The 15892-nt window shown below is 46.4% G+C and overlaps 1 protein-coding gene across 12 annotated transcripts in view; it reads right to left on the bottom strand.

Annotated features, from left to right (window-relative positions):
• Positions 1 to 15892, bottom strand: part of Msra (methionine sulfoxide reductase A) — a 476622-nt gene that overhangs the window by 40475 nt on the left and 420255 nt on the right. For 9 of the 12 annotated variants that reach the window (XM_045130919.1, XM_004671394.2, XM_004671395.2 and 6 more), the window contains one exon: positions 9599 to 10274. In XM_045130919.1, coding sequence (XP_044986854.1) covers positions 10110 to 10274 — 165 coding nt within the window. In that variant the 3' untranslated portion in view covers positions 9599 to 10109. Of the gene's footprint in view, positions 1 to 9598; positions 10275 to 15892 lie in introns of those variants that run through there. The other 3 variants (XM_045130917.1, XM_045130916.1, XM_045130914.1) reach the window with 2 other exon arrangements.

Genomic DNA, 15892 nt, shown 5'->3' with positions numbered 1-15892 from the left:
CATGCATCAGCGTTTGGTTTCAGATGATGTCACTCTGCCACATAGCAGCCACACAGAAATGAAAACCAAGAGAGCATCATCCCTGCTATCACTGCTTTGTAGTGCTGAGTCTTAAACCCAGCACCTGAGCTAGGCAAGTACTCTTCTACCGAGCTGTCTCCCAAGCCTTCTTTTTACATTTTCTTTAATATTTTTATTTATTTGAGAGAGAGATAGAGAAGCAGAGAGAGGGAGAGAGAGATAGAGAATGGGCATGCCAGGGCCTCCAGCCGCTGCGAACTCAACACAGATGTACCACCTTATGCATCTGGCTTATGTGGGTCCTAGGGAATCAAACCTAGGTCCTTTGGCTTTGTAGGCGAGTGCCTTCACCACTAAGCCATCTTCCCCAGCCCTCTTTTTACATTTTTATTTTGGTACAGGTCACACTATGTTGTCCAGGCTGGCCTTGACCATGTGATCCTCCTGCCTCGGCCACTGGAATAGAGGGATTACAGATGTGCGCCACCATGCTCAGCCTTTAAAGCTCTGATTGGAAAGGCAGACCCCCTGTGCTCGAGTCTATTTTAGCCACCTGGATTCGGGCTTCAGTAGCCCTGGTGGTAGTCTTTTGCACACTATAACATTTTCCCTCTCAAGCACCGTGCAGAGTGGGCCATACCTATTCCCTTGAAGGACATCCTGAGGAAAAGCAAAGTTTACACCTAGATTAGGGACAGAACAAAGGGAAGGAGGGAGTCTGTGGGTACCCCACAGACTTTGCATGGGCAGCCGAGGCCATGCCATGCACTACAGAAGGAATGGTCAGGTGTCTGTTGGTGTCTGGATTCTGAGGCTCACTGTGTTGCATTGGGAAATCATCTCTGTTCCTCAGAATTTGAAATCAGGCTTGCTTGGCCTGAAAACGCAGCCTCTATCCAGTGCAGCTCAGCTATTACTATTACCCCAGGGAACCTTGACCTGGATCTTGTCTCATTTTGTTGTTTTGTTTGTTTGGTTTTATTTTTGTATTATTTTATTTATTTATTTAGAGATGGACTCACACTGTAGACCAGGCCGGCATGGGACTTACTATGTAAGCCAGGGCGGCCTCAAACTCCTCTCATCTCAGTCTCCTGAGTACTGGAAGAACCACCAAGCCTGGCTTTAATCTTTGAATTTTTGTCTGTTTTGTGGTACTGGGGACTCAACCTAGGGCTTTATGCATGGTAGGTAAACACTACACCACTGAGCTATCTTCCCAGACCCAGGTCTCCAAGCCTGATCTTATGTTAGAAACAGGCTCTCAGTGCCATGGACACTCCACAAGACCCAGTGTGGTAGCTTTCTGGCTGTGGTGACAAGCAGATGACTTGTTCTCTGAACGTGGCAGAGGTACAGTAGAATGAGAATGACAGGACATGGGACCAGGGAGAGGCACAACCAAAAACGTCCTTCCTGTATCCTTCCAGCTATGAGGACTGAGAAGCTGTAAGATGAGAACTTGGAAGCTGGGCAGGAGAACAGCCCTTAAGGTTCAGGGGAGCAGGGTCTACCCTGAGATACCACGGAGGTCAGGCCAGAGCACTGGGGATGGGCACAAGGATGCAGGATGACGTAGCCAGAGGGACCACGTCTGTGCATCCCCGTTCTTCCTGACCTAGTTTAAAAGCATCCGTCTGTTGGCATCTGCCACAACAGAAAGAAGCGTAACACATCAACACAAACTGGGGGAGGAGAGCTGAGCTATTTGGGGCAGGAGACAGATGAAGAAATAGAAAGTTGTCCCTGTGGATTTTAGTCCATCTCTTTTTTCCACTTCTGTGTTTGAGCTGTGCCCTAATTCTTTCCTGTTACAAGTCAGCTAGGGTATTTGAGCACAAGATGACAAAGACTCCATTCCAATGTCATTAATACCATCTGGGACAGAGGGCTAAAGGGCAAGTCCTGGGCGTGTGCCTTCAAACAAGAACGACAGCACTCACTGACTATTTGCAGAGAAGAGTAGAGGCCTTCTCAGAATACTGCAGCACATCTCTCATTGAGCTTACTCCCTTGATGCACTGTACGGGATGATCAACCGCTATCCACCCTCCAATTTGGGACAAAGAAAACCGAAGGCCCTAAGACCAAATAACAGTGACAAGTGTCTTGATCAAGGCCAGTCGCATCAAGCCAGATCAACCAGTTAACTGAGGAAAGAAATAGGATTGAGGAGTAGGTGGAATTTCATCTTGTAAAACTTGTTCTGTAAATTAGAAAATTCTGGAGCTGGAGGGATGGCTTAGTGGTTAAGGTTTTTGTCTGCAAAGCCAAAGTCCAAGGTTCAATTCCTCAGGACCCATGTTAGCCAGCTGCACAAGGGGGTGCATGTGTCTTGAGTTCATTTGTAGTGGCTGGAGGCCCTGGTGTGCCCATTTTCTCTCTCCTTTCTCTGTTAAATAAATAAATAAATTAGAAAATTCGGAGGTTCACCACTTGTACTGCAGTAAGGATGTCTCAGCAGTGGTATTACTCACTGGGTAGGGCAGGTCAGTTATCACCCTCCACACTAAATACCACGTGCCAGATTCTGTGGTCAGCACTCAGCACTCAGTACCATCCAGGCCTTTCTACCTGCCCTCAGGTTTGTAGTGGCTGAAGTCCTGGTGACTTTTCCTGCCAGGCTCTGTGGCAGGTGAGTCCTTATCCATGGTCCCTATCACTTCAGTGTGTCCAAGTCTTTGGTGCTTTCAATTCTTCCTGTGGGAAAGCTGGATGCAGTGGCCCACGGCCTCACCGGGCCCATCATGCTGCAGTGCTGGCACCCTTCTCTGCTCCCTTGCTTTCCATGACTCACTCCTTCTTGCAGAGAGGGTTGACCTCCCTTGCAAGGGAAGCAGCCCCAGCTCCTTTTTAGAGACAAGAAAACCTCAGCCCAGTTACAGAAGCCAAGGTGCCCAGCTGTACTGACCACGAACGCCTGCCCACACCTCGCTCTGCAGAGCCTCTATGACTAACTTTCTCCCTCAGACCACTCTGTTCTCTTCTTTGTCTGATAGAACCATGGTGGTGCAGACCAGGACTCAGGTCTTAACCTTAGCCTGGTTCCCAGAAAACCGGCTCCATCCAGGAGCTCACCAATGGCCCTGTTTTAGCTGTGATCTGTGGTGAAAGACTGCCCGCCAGTATTCTCCACCAAGCTGACCCCCTGTCCACATGCAAGGTTGTGCGACGTGGGTTCTTCCATCTGTGTATTCACACATCTGAGAATGCATTGTTGTGAAGATACACGTATCAGCGTATCTTATATATTTGTTGCCTTGTCTTTCCTTCCAATAATAAAAGAAAATAAACCATTTTTGTGAGTTCTCTCGAGGTGCTGTCTAGGCAATGTTATACCCAGTGGGTAGGTAGGACTTGCCTGCGCAGTTTTTCTTGATTAGTCTTCCTTGTCAACTAGACTGAATTTAGAATTCCTTAACAGATGCACTTCTGGGCATGTCTGTGAGGGTGTTTCCAGAGAGGACTAATTGAGGAGGAAAGACCCAGCCTGAGGGCACATGGCACTATCTCACAGGCCAGAATAGGAAGGGAAAGGGGGGAGCAAACTGAGCAGCAGGTTCACTTCTCTCTCTGCTGCGGACTTCCAGCCCTGCCAGCTGCCACAGGCTCCGCTGCCATGGAGCCGCTTTCCACACCTTCCCTGTCACAGTGGACTTTATTTCCTCAACCACGAATCAGAACAAGTCCTTCCTTCAATGGCTTTGTCAGGTATTTGATCCAAACGACAAGAAAAGAAACCACATTTTCATAGTCTGAGACAAGTCTGAGAGCTTCTGCAGGCCAGAAACAGTTTGTTTCCATCAACTCATAATTCACAGGAGATGGGGTCTTAACCTAGCATCAGTCCTCGATACTAGAAAGCATGCCTTAAAAGGATCAAGTAGCTTTCAAGTAAGCCAACTGTGTCATAGAAAAAAAAAATCTCAGGAATAGTCACAGGAATAGAAAAATATCCAGCATCCAAAAAGATCAACTATACAATGTCTCACATGTCTAATAAAAAAGTTACCATGCATGGAAAGAAGGGATGAAAATAATCCCACATTGAAATGAATCAGTGAGTCAAACAGACCCAGAAAGAATACAAGCAATAGAATTAGTGGGCAAGGTCATTGAACAGAATTATAAATGTGTTGAGTACTCATGAAGCTGAAGGCAAGACTGAACCTGTTAGTAGAGATGAAAATATCTCAAAGCCTCTAAGTCAAATGTCAAGAGACATAAGAGTCAAAGTGAAAATCAGGTTGTGGTTGTGGCTCAGTATTAGAGCTCTCGCCTACTACATGCAAGGTCCTGGGTTCTGTCCCTTGTATTTGGTGTGGGGGATGAAAACAATGTCTAAGATGAAAAAGAGAAAACACTGGATGGCATGAATGGTAGATTCTACACTGTAAAAGAAAAGATTACTGAACTTGAAAACAGAAATAGAACAATAAACTATCTAAAACAAAACTTGGAGATTAAAAAAAAGGATAACAAAGATGATCATTCAAAAGAAGATGAAGCACTGGAAGGAAATTTGGAGACTTAGCAGCAGGGGCCCCAACGCCTGACAGAAACCATAAACATAGACTCAAGAAGCTCAGTAAAATCCCAGTACAAGAAGCAAGAACACTACATCAAGGCATGTCACCATGATACCAGCTTTTGAGGGCAGCTGTAACAATGGCCATAAACTGAGTACTTAAGAGAACACATATTTGGGCTGGAGAGATGGCTTGGCAGTTAAGGTGCTTGCCTACAAAGCTAAAGGACTCAGGTTTGATTCCCCAGGACCCACGTAAGCCAGATGCACAAGGTAGCACATATGTCTAGAGTTAGTTTGTAGTGGCTGGAGGCCCTGGCATGCCCATTCTCTCTCTCTCTCTCTCTTGTAAATATATATATATGTGTGTGTGTGTGTGTGTGTGTGTGTGTGTGTGTGTGTGTGTGTGTATACACATACATACACATATATATATGCCTATCTATCTATATATGTATATCTATCTATCTATATAATAGATAGATAGATAGATAGATATAGATACACACACACACACACACACGCACATGCAAAAGCATATGTCCATTCTCTCACAGTCCTCGTTGCTAGAAGTCCAAAATCAGGATGTTCCCAGAGCCAACCTCTGAAGGCTCCAAGGAAGACTCCTTCTTTGATTCTTTATCGACTGGTGATTGACAGCAGTCTTTACATGACTGAGAGCAGTCCTTTGTGTTCCTTGGCTTGTATCTGCTTCACCTTTACATAGATTTCTTGTATGTCTCTTCACATGATACTTTCCTGTGTGTGTGCATGTATGTATATGTGTGTGACAGCACAATTTTACCCAGTGTGATTAAATTACTTAAGAGAAAATCATAAAAGAAATCATATGAGTAAAAATCTGTGCATTATGAATAGAGGAATAAGAAAAGGATAGTATTAGATTTTTCCATGGGAAAGTATGCATGCCAATTGGAAAAAAGAAAATTGAAAAATACCTTTTAAGTTGGGTGTGGTGGTTCATGCCTATAATCCCATCACTAAGGAGACTGAGGTAGGAAGATTGCTATCAGTTCAAAGCCAGCATGGACTACAGAGTGAGTTTGAAGTCAGCCTGGACTACAGTGAGACCCTGATTCAGAAAAACAAAACAATCTTGAAATTACTGAAAGAAAAAGAATTTCAAATCTAGCAAGTATGTATGTTATAGTATTTCATGTTCTGTGTATGTATGTGTGGATGTGTATGATGTGTGTGTAGGTACATGCGTGCCATGGTGCGTGTGTGGAGGTCTGAGGACAACCTTGGCTGCATGCCCTTTCCTTCCTCTTTGCTGGAGACGAGGTCACCTGGTTTTGTTTTTACTGTTACAGGTGCTCCAGTCTACCTAGCCCATGAGCTTTAGATTCTTGCAGCCCTGCCTCCATTGCCATAGGCCTATGGGGATCACAGATGCATGCATCACTTCGAATTTAGCTTTATGTGGGTGTTGAGGAACTGAAATCAGGCCTCCAGGCTTCCAAGCAAGCATCTTTAACTGTTGAGCCATGTCTCTAACCCCAAGAATATATTTTGATAAACAAGGTTGAATAAAAACTCCTTCAGACATACAAAAGCAGAAAGAACCTATTAAGTAGCAAAATTGCACCACAAGAAAAACTAAATCCTCTAAGTATGTTATAGAAATATGAACCAATCAAAGGAATAAATAACACTAGAAATGTTAATTATGTAAGAAAGTCTAAAATACCTTTTGTTATTTAAGTATCTTTACAAAACAATTGGCAATTCAAAGCGAGAGTATGAAATTATAACCAGTATTGGATAAAATGTATGATAACATAGCGACTAGGGGAGAAATGCAATTATCCTATTTGAAGGTACTTACAATGTACAGTAAATGGAGCAATATTAAAGCAGGCACCAAAGTGCACAATAGAGGTAAAGCAATAAACCCACAGAGAAGATAGAATGGAAGCATTTATTCCTTATCCTAACAGGAAGAGGGTAAACACTAAAAGGCAAACAAATACTAAATAAGACAAGAAGAAAAGGAACCATCATGTAGGAGATTTTACCTCATTACCTAAGTCGTCACATCAAATGTAAATAGTCTAAATTGCCCAGTCAGAAGAGGCAGTGCTGTCAGCACCATGACAGAAGAGTGACTCAGCTCCGTGCTGCACAGAAATTTACCTTAAAAATCAGGATACAGGCTGATTAAACAAATGTAAGAAGATTGGAACATAACATATCTAATGAACACTAATCTAAAGAAGGCCAGGATGACAATAATAATATAAGATAGATAGGATTTCTAAAGAGAGAATCATTGCTAAGGACGAAGAGAATCATTTCAAGGGTCATTTTATTGAGAAGATATGAAAAGCTGAAATGTTTATGCACCTAGTGAGACCACTTCTCAAGTCATGAAGTTAAAAAAAAACAATAAAAATATATGAAGAAATAGTCATCTACCATTTCAACTAGAGATGCAACATCTCTCTTAGTTGTTAAGCAGGTATGTAGACCACACACATATGCACATGGCATCAGAGGTAGAAGCAGAGGGGGAAACAAAAGCCTTATTTTTGCTTCTATAGGAAGGGACGAGCTATACACAAATATACAACTGGCTAGTATGGGTGATTTCAGTGGGCTCTGGGGATAAAAGGACCTCTTCCTAATTCAGGGGTACCTAGTCCTGGGGTGATGAGGATAAATAGAGAGTGGCCAGGAGGGTGAAGTTTGGGCCTGGGGACTCTGGATTCGTTTGTCTTTAGAAGGCACATCCTCAGGAGGATTTCCTCCAGGAGTGGGAGGGGCGAGGTCACAGAGACTCAGACAATGTTAGCATATGCATTCAGGGTAGACATTAAAGTGTCAAGTGTACAGAACTACAGACAAGGTTAATATACACAATGCATCTTGGGAGTGAGGAGATAACTGAGGCTGGAGATTCAGACGCCCCAAGCCCTGTGAGACAGACTTGGAGCAAGAGACTCTGTCTTTATGATTCCTGTTCTGTCTAGTGAGCACTGGTGGCATTGTGCATCTCCAAGGACAAGTGTCAGTTACAATTAGTCTGCAACTCCAGTGGGCACTGAGTCAGGCCCATTTCCCCAGGGCAGAGTTACTCCAGCAAAGAGCCCATTTTCTTGTGTGGAAGGCTTAGAGCAGTATTCAAAGGTCAATCAATCCCTTGAAATGTTTTGAGATCTTCCCCCAAGGGACCTGGTCTTCTGGTTATTATTTTGTTCTTGGATCACAGATGGTGGCTCAAGCCACAGACTCAGGTGGCACATGCCTTCTTCCTGCGGGAGCATCTTTTCTACACAGCCAATCTCAAGTGTCACTTCCCAGTCCTGCTTCTACTTTGGCCAGACCTCTGAAATCACAAGGCTTTGGAGTTCACTTCTCAGACCCCTTGACCCTAACCCCCATTCCCTTCTTAAATACTTCAAATGGTTCCCTGGCCTCAAATATCATCTCTAATCCAGTGATTCTTAACTTTCTCATTCTCAGATCCCTTCCAAGTTGCAGAGCTGCCCAAAAGCTGCCTTTCTCCATGTCTCCACCAAGAAGCTAGGGACATTCAGTCACCCCATCCCAAACCTACGCTTTCACAAACCAGTGACATCCACACTCATTCTGTGATCAGGTTAGAAATGAGAGAAGCGCTGGAGTGATGATCGATAGGCAACGTGCTTGCTACAACAAGCACAGGGGTCCTAGTTCGGATCCCTCAGCACTCTCAAACTGGGGGTGGCAGCATGTGCCTTTAACCCAGTGCAGGGAGATGGAAGCAGGAGGACCCCTGAAGTTACTGAGTAGCTAGTACAGCTGATTTGGTGAACTTAGGTTTAGTGTGATATATCGTCTCAAAAAATAAGGGGGAGGGCTGGAGAGATGGCTTAGCAGTTAAGGTGCTTGCCTGTGAAGCTAAAGGACCTCGGTTTGATTCCCCAGGACCCATGTAAGCCAGATGCACAAGGTGGCACATGCATCTGGAATTCGTTTGCAGTGGCTCAAAGCCCCGGCGCACGCATTCTCTCTCTCTCTCTTTCTCCCTTTCCCTCTTTCCCTGTGTCAAATAAATAAAAATAAAAATATTAAAAAAATAAGGGGGAAAGCTATTGAGGAAGATACTGGAGTCAACCTCCGGCCTCAATATGCACACGCAGGTGTCTATATATATCCACACAGTGCACCCACACAATGTGAACATGAATACACATATGCATGCACACACCACATACACATGCAAGAGATGAGAAAGAAATGTTTGAAATTCCCCCGTGGCTCCCAGATCAGTAGAATCAACAGCACATTCTCAGGGCCTTAGGAGGTCTCCATGAGCTGGCTCTGACCACCTGTTCCAGCTTTCCCCAGTTCGCCTTCTGCAAACTCCTAAGCCCCACTGGCTTTCAGTCCCTCTAATTTGACCCTGGCCATTTGTACCTGACCATTTGGTCCTTTTGTTTGCAAAGCTTACTCTTCAAGCAGCCTAAGTGGCAAAGGGTGGCTGCTGATAACTGTTGGTTGATACGTCTGACTCCATGCATGTGTTTCTGGCATGCATGTGAACCTGCATATTGTGTCATCCCACAGGCCGTTGTGCTCCAGGTTCTCCATCTTACAGAGGCTCCCTAGACCTGCCTAGCTGAGATGGCCCGACAGTAGCTCCACAGCCCCAGATCCAGTAGCTTCTTTCATCCTGCTCATCTTTCTATCAGGAGCTTAGTTACTCATTTGCTTATTCATGGTTATGGCTCCTGGTCCAATTCCTTGTCTTGAATAGAAGTTTCTTCAGGGAAAGAACTGAAAGTGTCTGCTCTAAAGACCATTGTCCTTGATGCTCTTGACAGACATGACAGGCACCTGGAAAATGACTATCATTATGAATGCTGCAGGGAGCCAGAGGCGTGCATGCTTTCCAAAATTTTAATCATAATATTTTAATCATAATATTTCCCACTCGAGGGAAGATGATCACAAGGATTTTTACCTGAGCTCTTAAATACACTTCGCAGTGCTTACAAATATACCCTTCCTAAGCAAGAGAAAGATGAGTGATACACCAGCCTGTTTGTATTATTGAACTGTAGATTTTTATTAGAACAAGCTATCTTATTGCTGTAAGCAAGAGGCTAGAATGCATTAAGGTAACTCATATCTTTTCTCTGCACAAAGAGGACTTGTAAGGCACTGGTGGGAGGAGAGCATGTGAGGGGAAGCAGAACACAGATCAAGGAGTCCCAGCAACCCTGCGCTGTGCCCAGCCATCTTCCTGCATCGGCCTTTAGCCTCCCTCCACAGCACGAGCAGGAGGACACAGGTGTTCATTATCTCCATTTAGGTCCCAGATGATTCAAAAAATTTCATGCTCCATTCCCATCTCGGCTGATTAGAAGACAAATTCATTTTAGCAACTTGCCATATACTTCCTGTAAATTAACCCTCAATATAAGCCTGGTTTTTATAAAGGTCCTGTGCTATATGCAATGTCAAAAGCCATGGGTGTGAATCACAGAAGCAGTGCCCCATTTGGTGACAGTGGTTTTGCTGGAACTTCTAGTGCTCACCATGTGGGGAGAAATTATTTTCTAATTCCCATTGGACAGGAAACCCCAGTGCCCCCAAGGCCGCAGTAGCCGTCAGGGTTCTTGCTCAGGTACTGCTGGTGGTGATCTTCTGCATAGTAGAATGTCTGTCCCTCCCGGATGTCAGTGGTGATGGGACCAAAACCGTGCTTTGAAAGAACCTGCGGAGAGAGGGGGAGAGAACTCAGGACCCAAAGCTGGACATGAGACCTCTGGGAGAGGGGTGATGATGTGTGGTGGGCAGGGCACACACAGCTTAGGTTGGGTATATACTTAACAATCTGCGCTGATGGACTGGGGCTTGAAAGCAAGCATACTTATGATTTTTAAATTATTTATTTATTCATTTGGCAGAGAAAGAGGGGGAGAGAGAGAGAATAAATGAATGAGCATGCCAGGGTCTCCAGCCTCTGCAAACAAACTCCAGATGCATGCCCCCCCCCCATACATCTGGCTAACGTGGGTCCTGGGGAATCAAACCTAGGTCCTTTGGCTTTGCAGGCAAGCACCTTAACTGCTACGCCATCCCTCCAGCCGAAGTATGATTTTTTAATGCAGTAATTTGTGTTCCACGGCCCATTGCCCTGTTGTTGCCCAGCTCCATGTAGGACATGTCTATTCTGGAAGGCAGCCCAAAGCTCCTTGACTGCCCATGAGGAAGGAGGGTCAGGAAGAGACAGATGACAAGGGGGCAAGAGCCTGGCAGGGGCTTTATCCTCAGTTTGGGAACAGGCCGTGCCAAGGCTTCACAATGGTTCTAGGGAGCAGGGACTCTCCTGGGAGCTCCAGGTCAGGGGAGGACATGGCCTGTGGGCCTGTGGCAGCTCATCCTCCCCCTCTGTGACCCAGTTTAATTCTTGGTGGCATCAGCTGCCAGGGAAGGAAACACATCAACACAAGTTGGTGGAGGGAAGCAGAGCTATTTGGGGCAGGAGACACATTAGGAAATAGACATTGTTCCCTGCAGATTTTAGTCCATCTTTCTCCCATCAGAATTTTAGCTGTGCCCCTATTTTTTCTTGTTTCTGGTCACCCTGGCATATGCAGGCATAAGACAATAGGGACTCGCCCACGCCCAGTGCTGACTCTGCTTGCTTCAGAGTTACAGGACCAAGCAGGGACTCCTGTGCTTTCATGAGGATGCTGGTCAGGTGCCGAGGTGAGCCCCTAAATCTGCCAGGCAGTACATTCAGCTCTGTCCATTGCTTCGGGCTTCTGAGAACTTTCATCTTGCCCCTCAATATTGCCTCAGCCCTCTGAGCCAGAAGGAGGCATATTTGCCAACCTAAAGCCAAGCAGGGCTGGAATGAAGTGGATCACAGTCTCAGGAAGACTTTCTCGCACGGGTTGCAAGTGAGAACTGGGAATCATTCTAACATCAGCTTTGACTTGTGTGAGCGCGTGTGTGTGTTTCACTTTGTGCACACTTCACATGTGTTAATTTTAGCTTCACAACCACCACAGTAGGAAGTTCTATTGTCATCGCCCATATTTAAAGGTTGTGCATCTTGATCCCGACATCCTCAGCTGGCCTGGGTCTCTTTCTTCCCATTCCACCAATGGGATAAGGCCACATGGAACTGAATCTGGATGCAAAGAGAGTCTGTGATTGTAAGGCACAGTCACAAAGACGGGTACAGGTGCCAGCAGAGAGCTCTCCTGTGATCTAACCAGCTCCTCCTGGCCACCTTCTGAGGGTCATTTGCCACTGGGCTGCAGGCAAAGAAGGCCTCCAGCAATGAATTTAGGTGGTTTCCATAACTTTCTTGGTATCCTGAAATCTAATGGTGCTTTTCCTCAACTTTCACTTTAACAACATTTCTAAGGGTTCTGGAATACCAAATCCTCTTTGTAAAACCCATCCTTCTTGAAATACCGTCAACACCTCCCGTTACCATGATGACATCCTGGCTAGCCTGCTTTTTTTTTTTTTTAAATAATTTTTATTTATTTATTTATTTATTACAGTTAGAGAGAGAGAGGGAGAAAGAAACAAACAAACAAACAAAGAGTGAGAATGGGCGTGCCAGGGCTTCTAGCCACTGCCAAATAACCCAGACACATGCACCACTATGTGCATCTGGCTTACATGGGACTTGGAGAATCAAACCTGAGTCCTTAGGCTTCACAAGCATGAACCTTAACCACTAAGCCACCTCTCCAGTCTCAGCCCAGATTTGGTGAGAGAATTGTCCAAAAGCAAAACCTCCAGGAGGACAAGGACCTGGGAGCGGCTGCTGGCACAGTTACATTACTCAAGGGTGACCTCCCTGCCAAGGGGACTAGCCAGCGTGCTGGGCATGCAGTGCCGTCATGAGGATGGCCAGTGGAAGCCCGGCTCTGGAACACAGGCTCTGGAACACGGGCGGCGCTGACCATGGAAGCACTAAGGACGAGGAGCCCAAGGTTGCAGGCGGCCCTGTTACTTCAGTCAGCAATGAGTTTGTGCGAAAGAAAAGCCAAGTTCAGGACTTGACATCTGTGGCCCATGGTAACTGAAGAGAAGCAGTGTCTGCCCCGCCCCATCTCTTCACACTGGCCTCTCCACAACCGGCTGCCTTTGTGTGAACAAGTGTGAGTCCCACGCCCAGGAGGCCTCCAGAATCTCCTTAAGATAGGGTGAGGAAAGGGGGTCCTCTAAGTGTCTCTTTCTGTCCTCACAAGCTATTCTTCCAGCCCAGGGCACCCCAGCTGGGCAGTGCTCTGGGACAGCAAGTGGTAAGGCAGCTGGCTGGGCCCATGCAGTACCAGCCTTAGCCACAAGATGGCAAGCACTTCACTCATAAGACCTGGAACTCCAGAGATTCCAGCAAAGCAGCCCCCCCCCCCACCGGGTTCCCCACCCCCACAGGCTCTTCTGGCAGGCCCCCTTTCCGTAGGAAGATGGCTCAGGTTGGCTTATACCTTCAGGCACAAAGCTTCCTTGCTGGGCAGATTCCCTCCCCTGACTGTCCTGGCAGCCCTAGGCCTGGCTCAGCAGGCTGCAGCCTGCCTTGACCGGTGTCTTTGCCAGAACCACTTCCTTGGGAGAAGAGAATGCCGTCTGTCGTTACACCTCCATTTCCATCTTCCACTCCCAACTTCTCCCTTCCTTCTTGATGATTTTTATTTTTATTTTTATTTTATTTTATGTTTTTAGAAGTGACACCTGGTTTGGGAAATTTCCAAATGTTTCCTTAATGGAAGTGATCTTTTCCCTTGCCCTTTCCACATGCAACCCAGGAAGTCTCCTAAACCTCCCCTGAATTTTTTCCTTAGAGGCAGCTTTCCTGTTATATGGCACAAGATCAGGCTCACTGTTCTACAGTGAAGCTGTGAGGGGTGACAGGAAGTGGACAGTCCTGTCAAGTCCCCACCGGAGGGAAAGCTTGTCCATCTGAGGGTAGACCTCCATGGTGAAGGCAAAGAGGCACCTCAGGCCTAGCAGATGGCTCCAGCCCATCTGGTTCCCATGAGTACCTCAGAGCCCAGGCAGCGGCCATGTCACTTCCTATTGATGCCTGCCAGTCTCTGCATGGTGGGCTCATGTGACCTTCAAGGCCTGCCTGTGGGAAGTCTCCCCAACCCCCAATAAAATTAACAAACAAGATCATTCTGCTACTGAAACCCAAACCAGCTAACAAGCTCCACATCAGAATCACTGACAGGCTCCATGTACCCCTGGGTCAGTGAGCTGGAGACCCCTCATCAAGGGGCTAAGCGATGTATCGCTAGCCTTGAACTCAAGGCCTGGGCTTGTCCCAATTTTAGTTTCTAATGGTGTTCCATGTGCTCTGTTCCCTGTGAGTATGCCCCTGAATGGAATTCAAACCCTTAGGATGTTTTTATTTCTCAGCCTAGGACAATGGAGACCAGGCAGGTGGGGAGGGGAGAGGCATGCCCAGAGCCTTGCACTAGGGAGCAGTAGGCCCGAGAACAGACACCGTCTTCTCTCGCATCTGGTTTTCTTTCCTTTTCTTTCTTTTCCTTCCCTTCCTCCCTTCCCTTCCCTTTCCTTCCTTTCCCCCCTTTTCCTTCCTTCCTTCCTTTGTTCTTTCTTTCCTTCCTTCCTCTTTTCCACCCTTCCACTCTCTCTGTTCTCTCCTCCACCTCTCTTCCTACTCCCATCTCCCATCCCCTAGGGAGGTCCCACTATGGAGCTCAGACTGGCCCCAAGTTCGTGGTCCTCCTCCTCCACCTCCACAGTGCTGGTGTACAGGTCTGCATCACCAGGCCCAGCTCCTGACTGTTTTCTTCCATTAGAGAGGAATGTCCCCAGAGCTGCAGACACGGGTCGTCTGGATTTGAATCAGCCTCTTTCTTCACCCTGCCCTGCACTCAATTCTGGAACTCAGCTCAGGTGGCCTGGATTTCACAGGATAATTCTTTGAATTTTTGGTATTTTTCAAAATTGTGGTAACCCAAATTTCTTCCCATAGACATTCAGTATTTGCTTGCAATTTAATATTTTATTTACTTCAAAGAAAGAGGCAAATACACACACACACACATATATACACACATAGAGGGGGGGGGGAAGGGTTGCACCAGGGCCTCTATCCACCTTGTACATCTGGCTTTAAGTGGGTACTGGGGAACTGAACTCAGGTCCTGAGGCTTTGCAGGCAAGTGCCTTAACTTGCTGAGTCATCTCTCCAGTCCTGATTTCACTAGTTTTGAGGCTATGGCTTGGTGAGGCTAAGTGCACTCACACTGTGTGTACTATCACTACGACCCATTTCCAAAACTTTCTCACCATTCTCCCCCTCCCCCAGTTAGATCACAATTCCCATTTATTTTTCCCACCCCAAACCCCTGGCAGACCCACATTGTACTCAGTCTATATGAACGAGATGAATCTGGGCACCTCAAATAAGTAGAACAGAGCAGTATTTGTGTCTTTCTGTGACTAGCTCACTCCACTTAGCATCATGTCTTTTCTCTGCCCATCCACACTAGGAGCCTATGTCAGAATTTCCTTCTTTCTCAAGATTCAATAAATTTTAGTGTGTGTCTATGTCAAATGTTATATATCCATCTATCTACTGCTGATGGATGCATGGACTTCTTCTCATGCTGTTTTTTTTTTTCCTGCCAATAACACCTCAGGACAGGACAAGCCCACCTCACAACAGACAGATACTTCCCTGGCCCCTCTCCAGTCTCCGGTAGCTCCTCTCAAAACTGCATAGGAAGACAGCAGTAAAGCCCCCAGCACATGACTCACTTGTCACTTCCTTTGCCCCACTTCTGCTGATCCCACAGAGCAATGGGGTATACTCCACTGTAAAGGACTGCTTGTTCAAGTTCCCCTGGCAGCAAGAGAATTGGATTGCCTCTCTTCCATCCCTTCATAGGGTCCAAAGCCTTGAAACATGTAATTCTACCACCTTTCCACACCTCATCCAATTCCAGTAGATTCCAGAGGTCACACTGGAGGACCAGGGAGGCAGCACTGGCACTCAAAATACTGACCCTGCATCTGTTTCCTGTGGATATCCAAGGAGCAGAGCAGGGGGTGTAAGCTATGACATGAAGCCTCTTTCGTCTCCTTATTTCGTTAAGCCCATCACCCATCAGGGGTCAGCGTTTTGACTTCACCTATGAGATGCACAGAGCAACTAGAAATCTTGCTTATGTTTACTTATCAGAGAGATCATGGTTGGTTTGGAACAAGAACCCAGTGGGTCTAAGGCCCTGCAGAGTCCAGTTGTGATCCTCTACCCAATTCTTTAGATGGGACCAAGTCCAAAGTCATCACAGCACTACCCAACCCCCAGCAGCCACTGCTCACAGGGCA

Source organism: Jaculus jaculus, chromosome 12 (assembly GCF_020740685.1).
Source record: "Jaculus jaculus isolate mJacJac1 chromosome 12, mJacJac1.mat.Y.cur, whole genome shotgun sequence".
Lineage (NCBI taxonomy): Eukaryota > Metazoa > Chordata > Mammalia > Rodentia > Dipodidae > Jaculus > Jaculus jaculus.
This window is presented reverse-complemented; position numbering and strand designations above follow the sequence as displayed.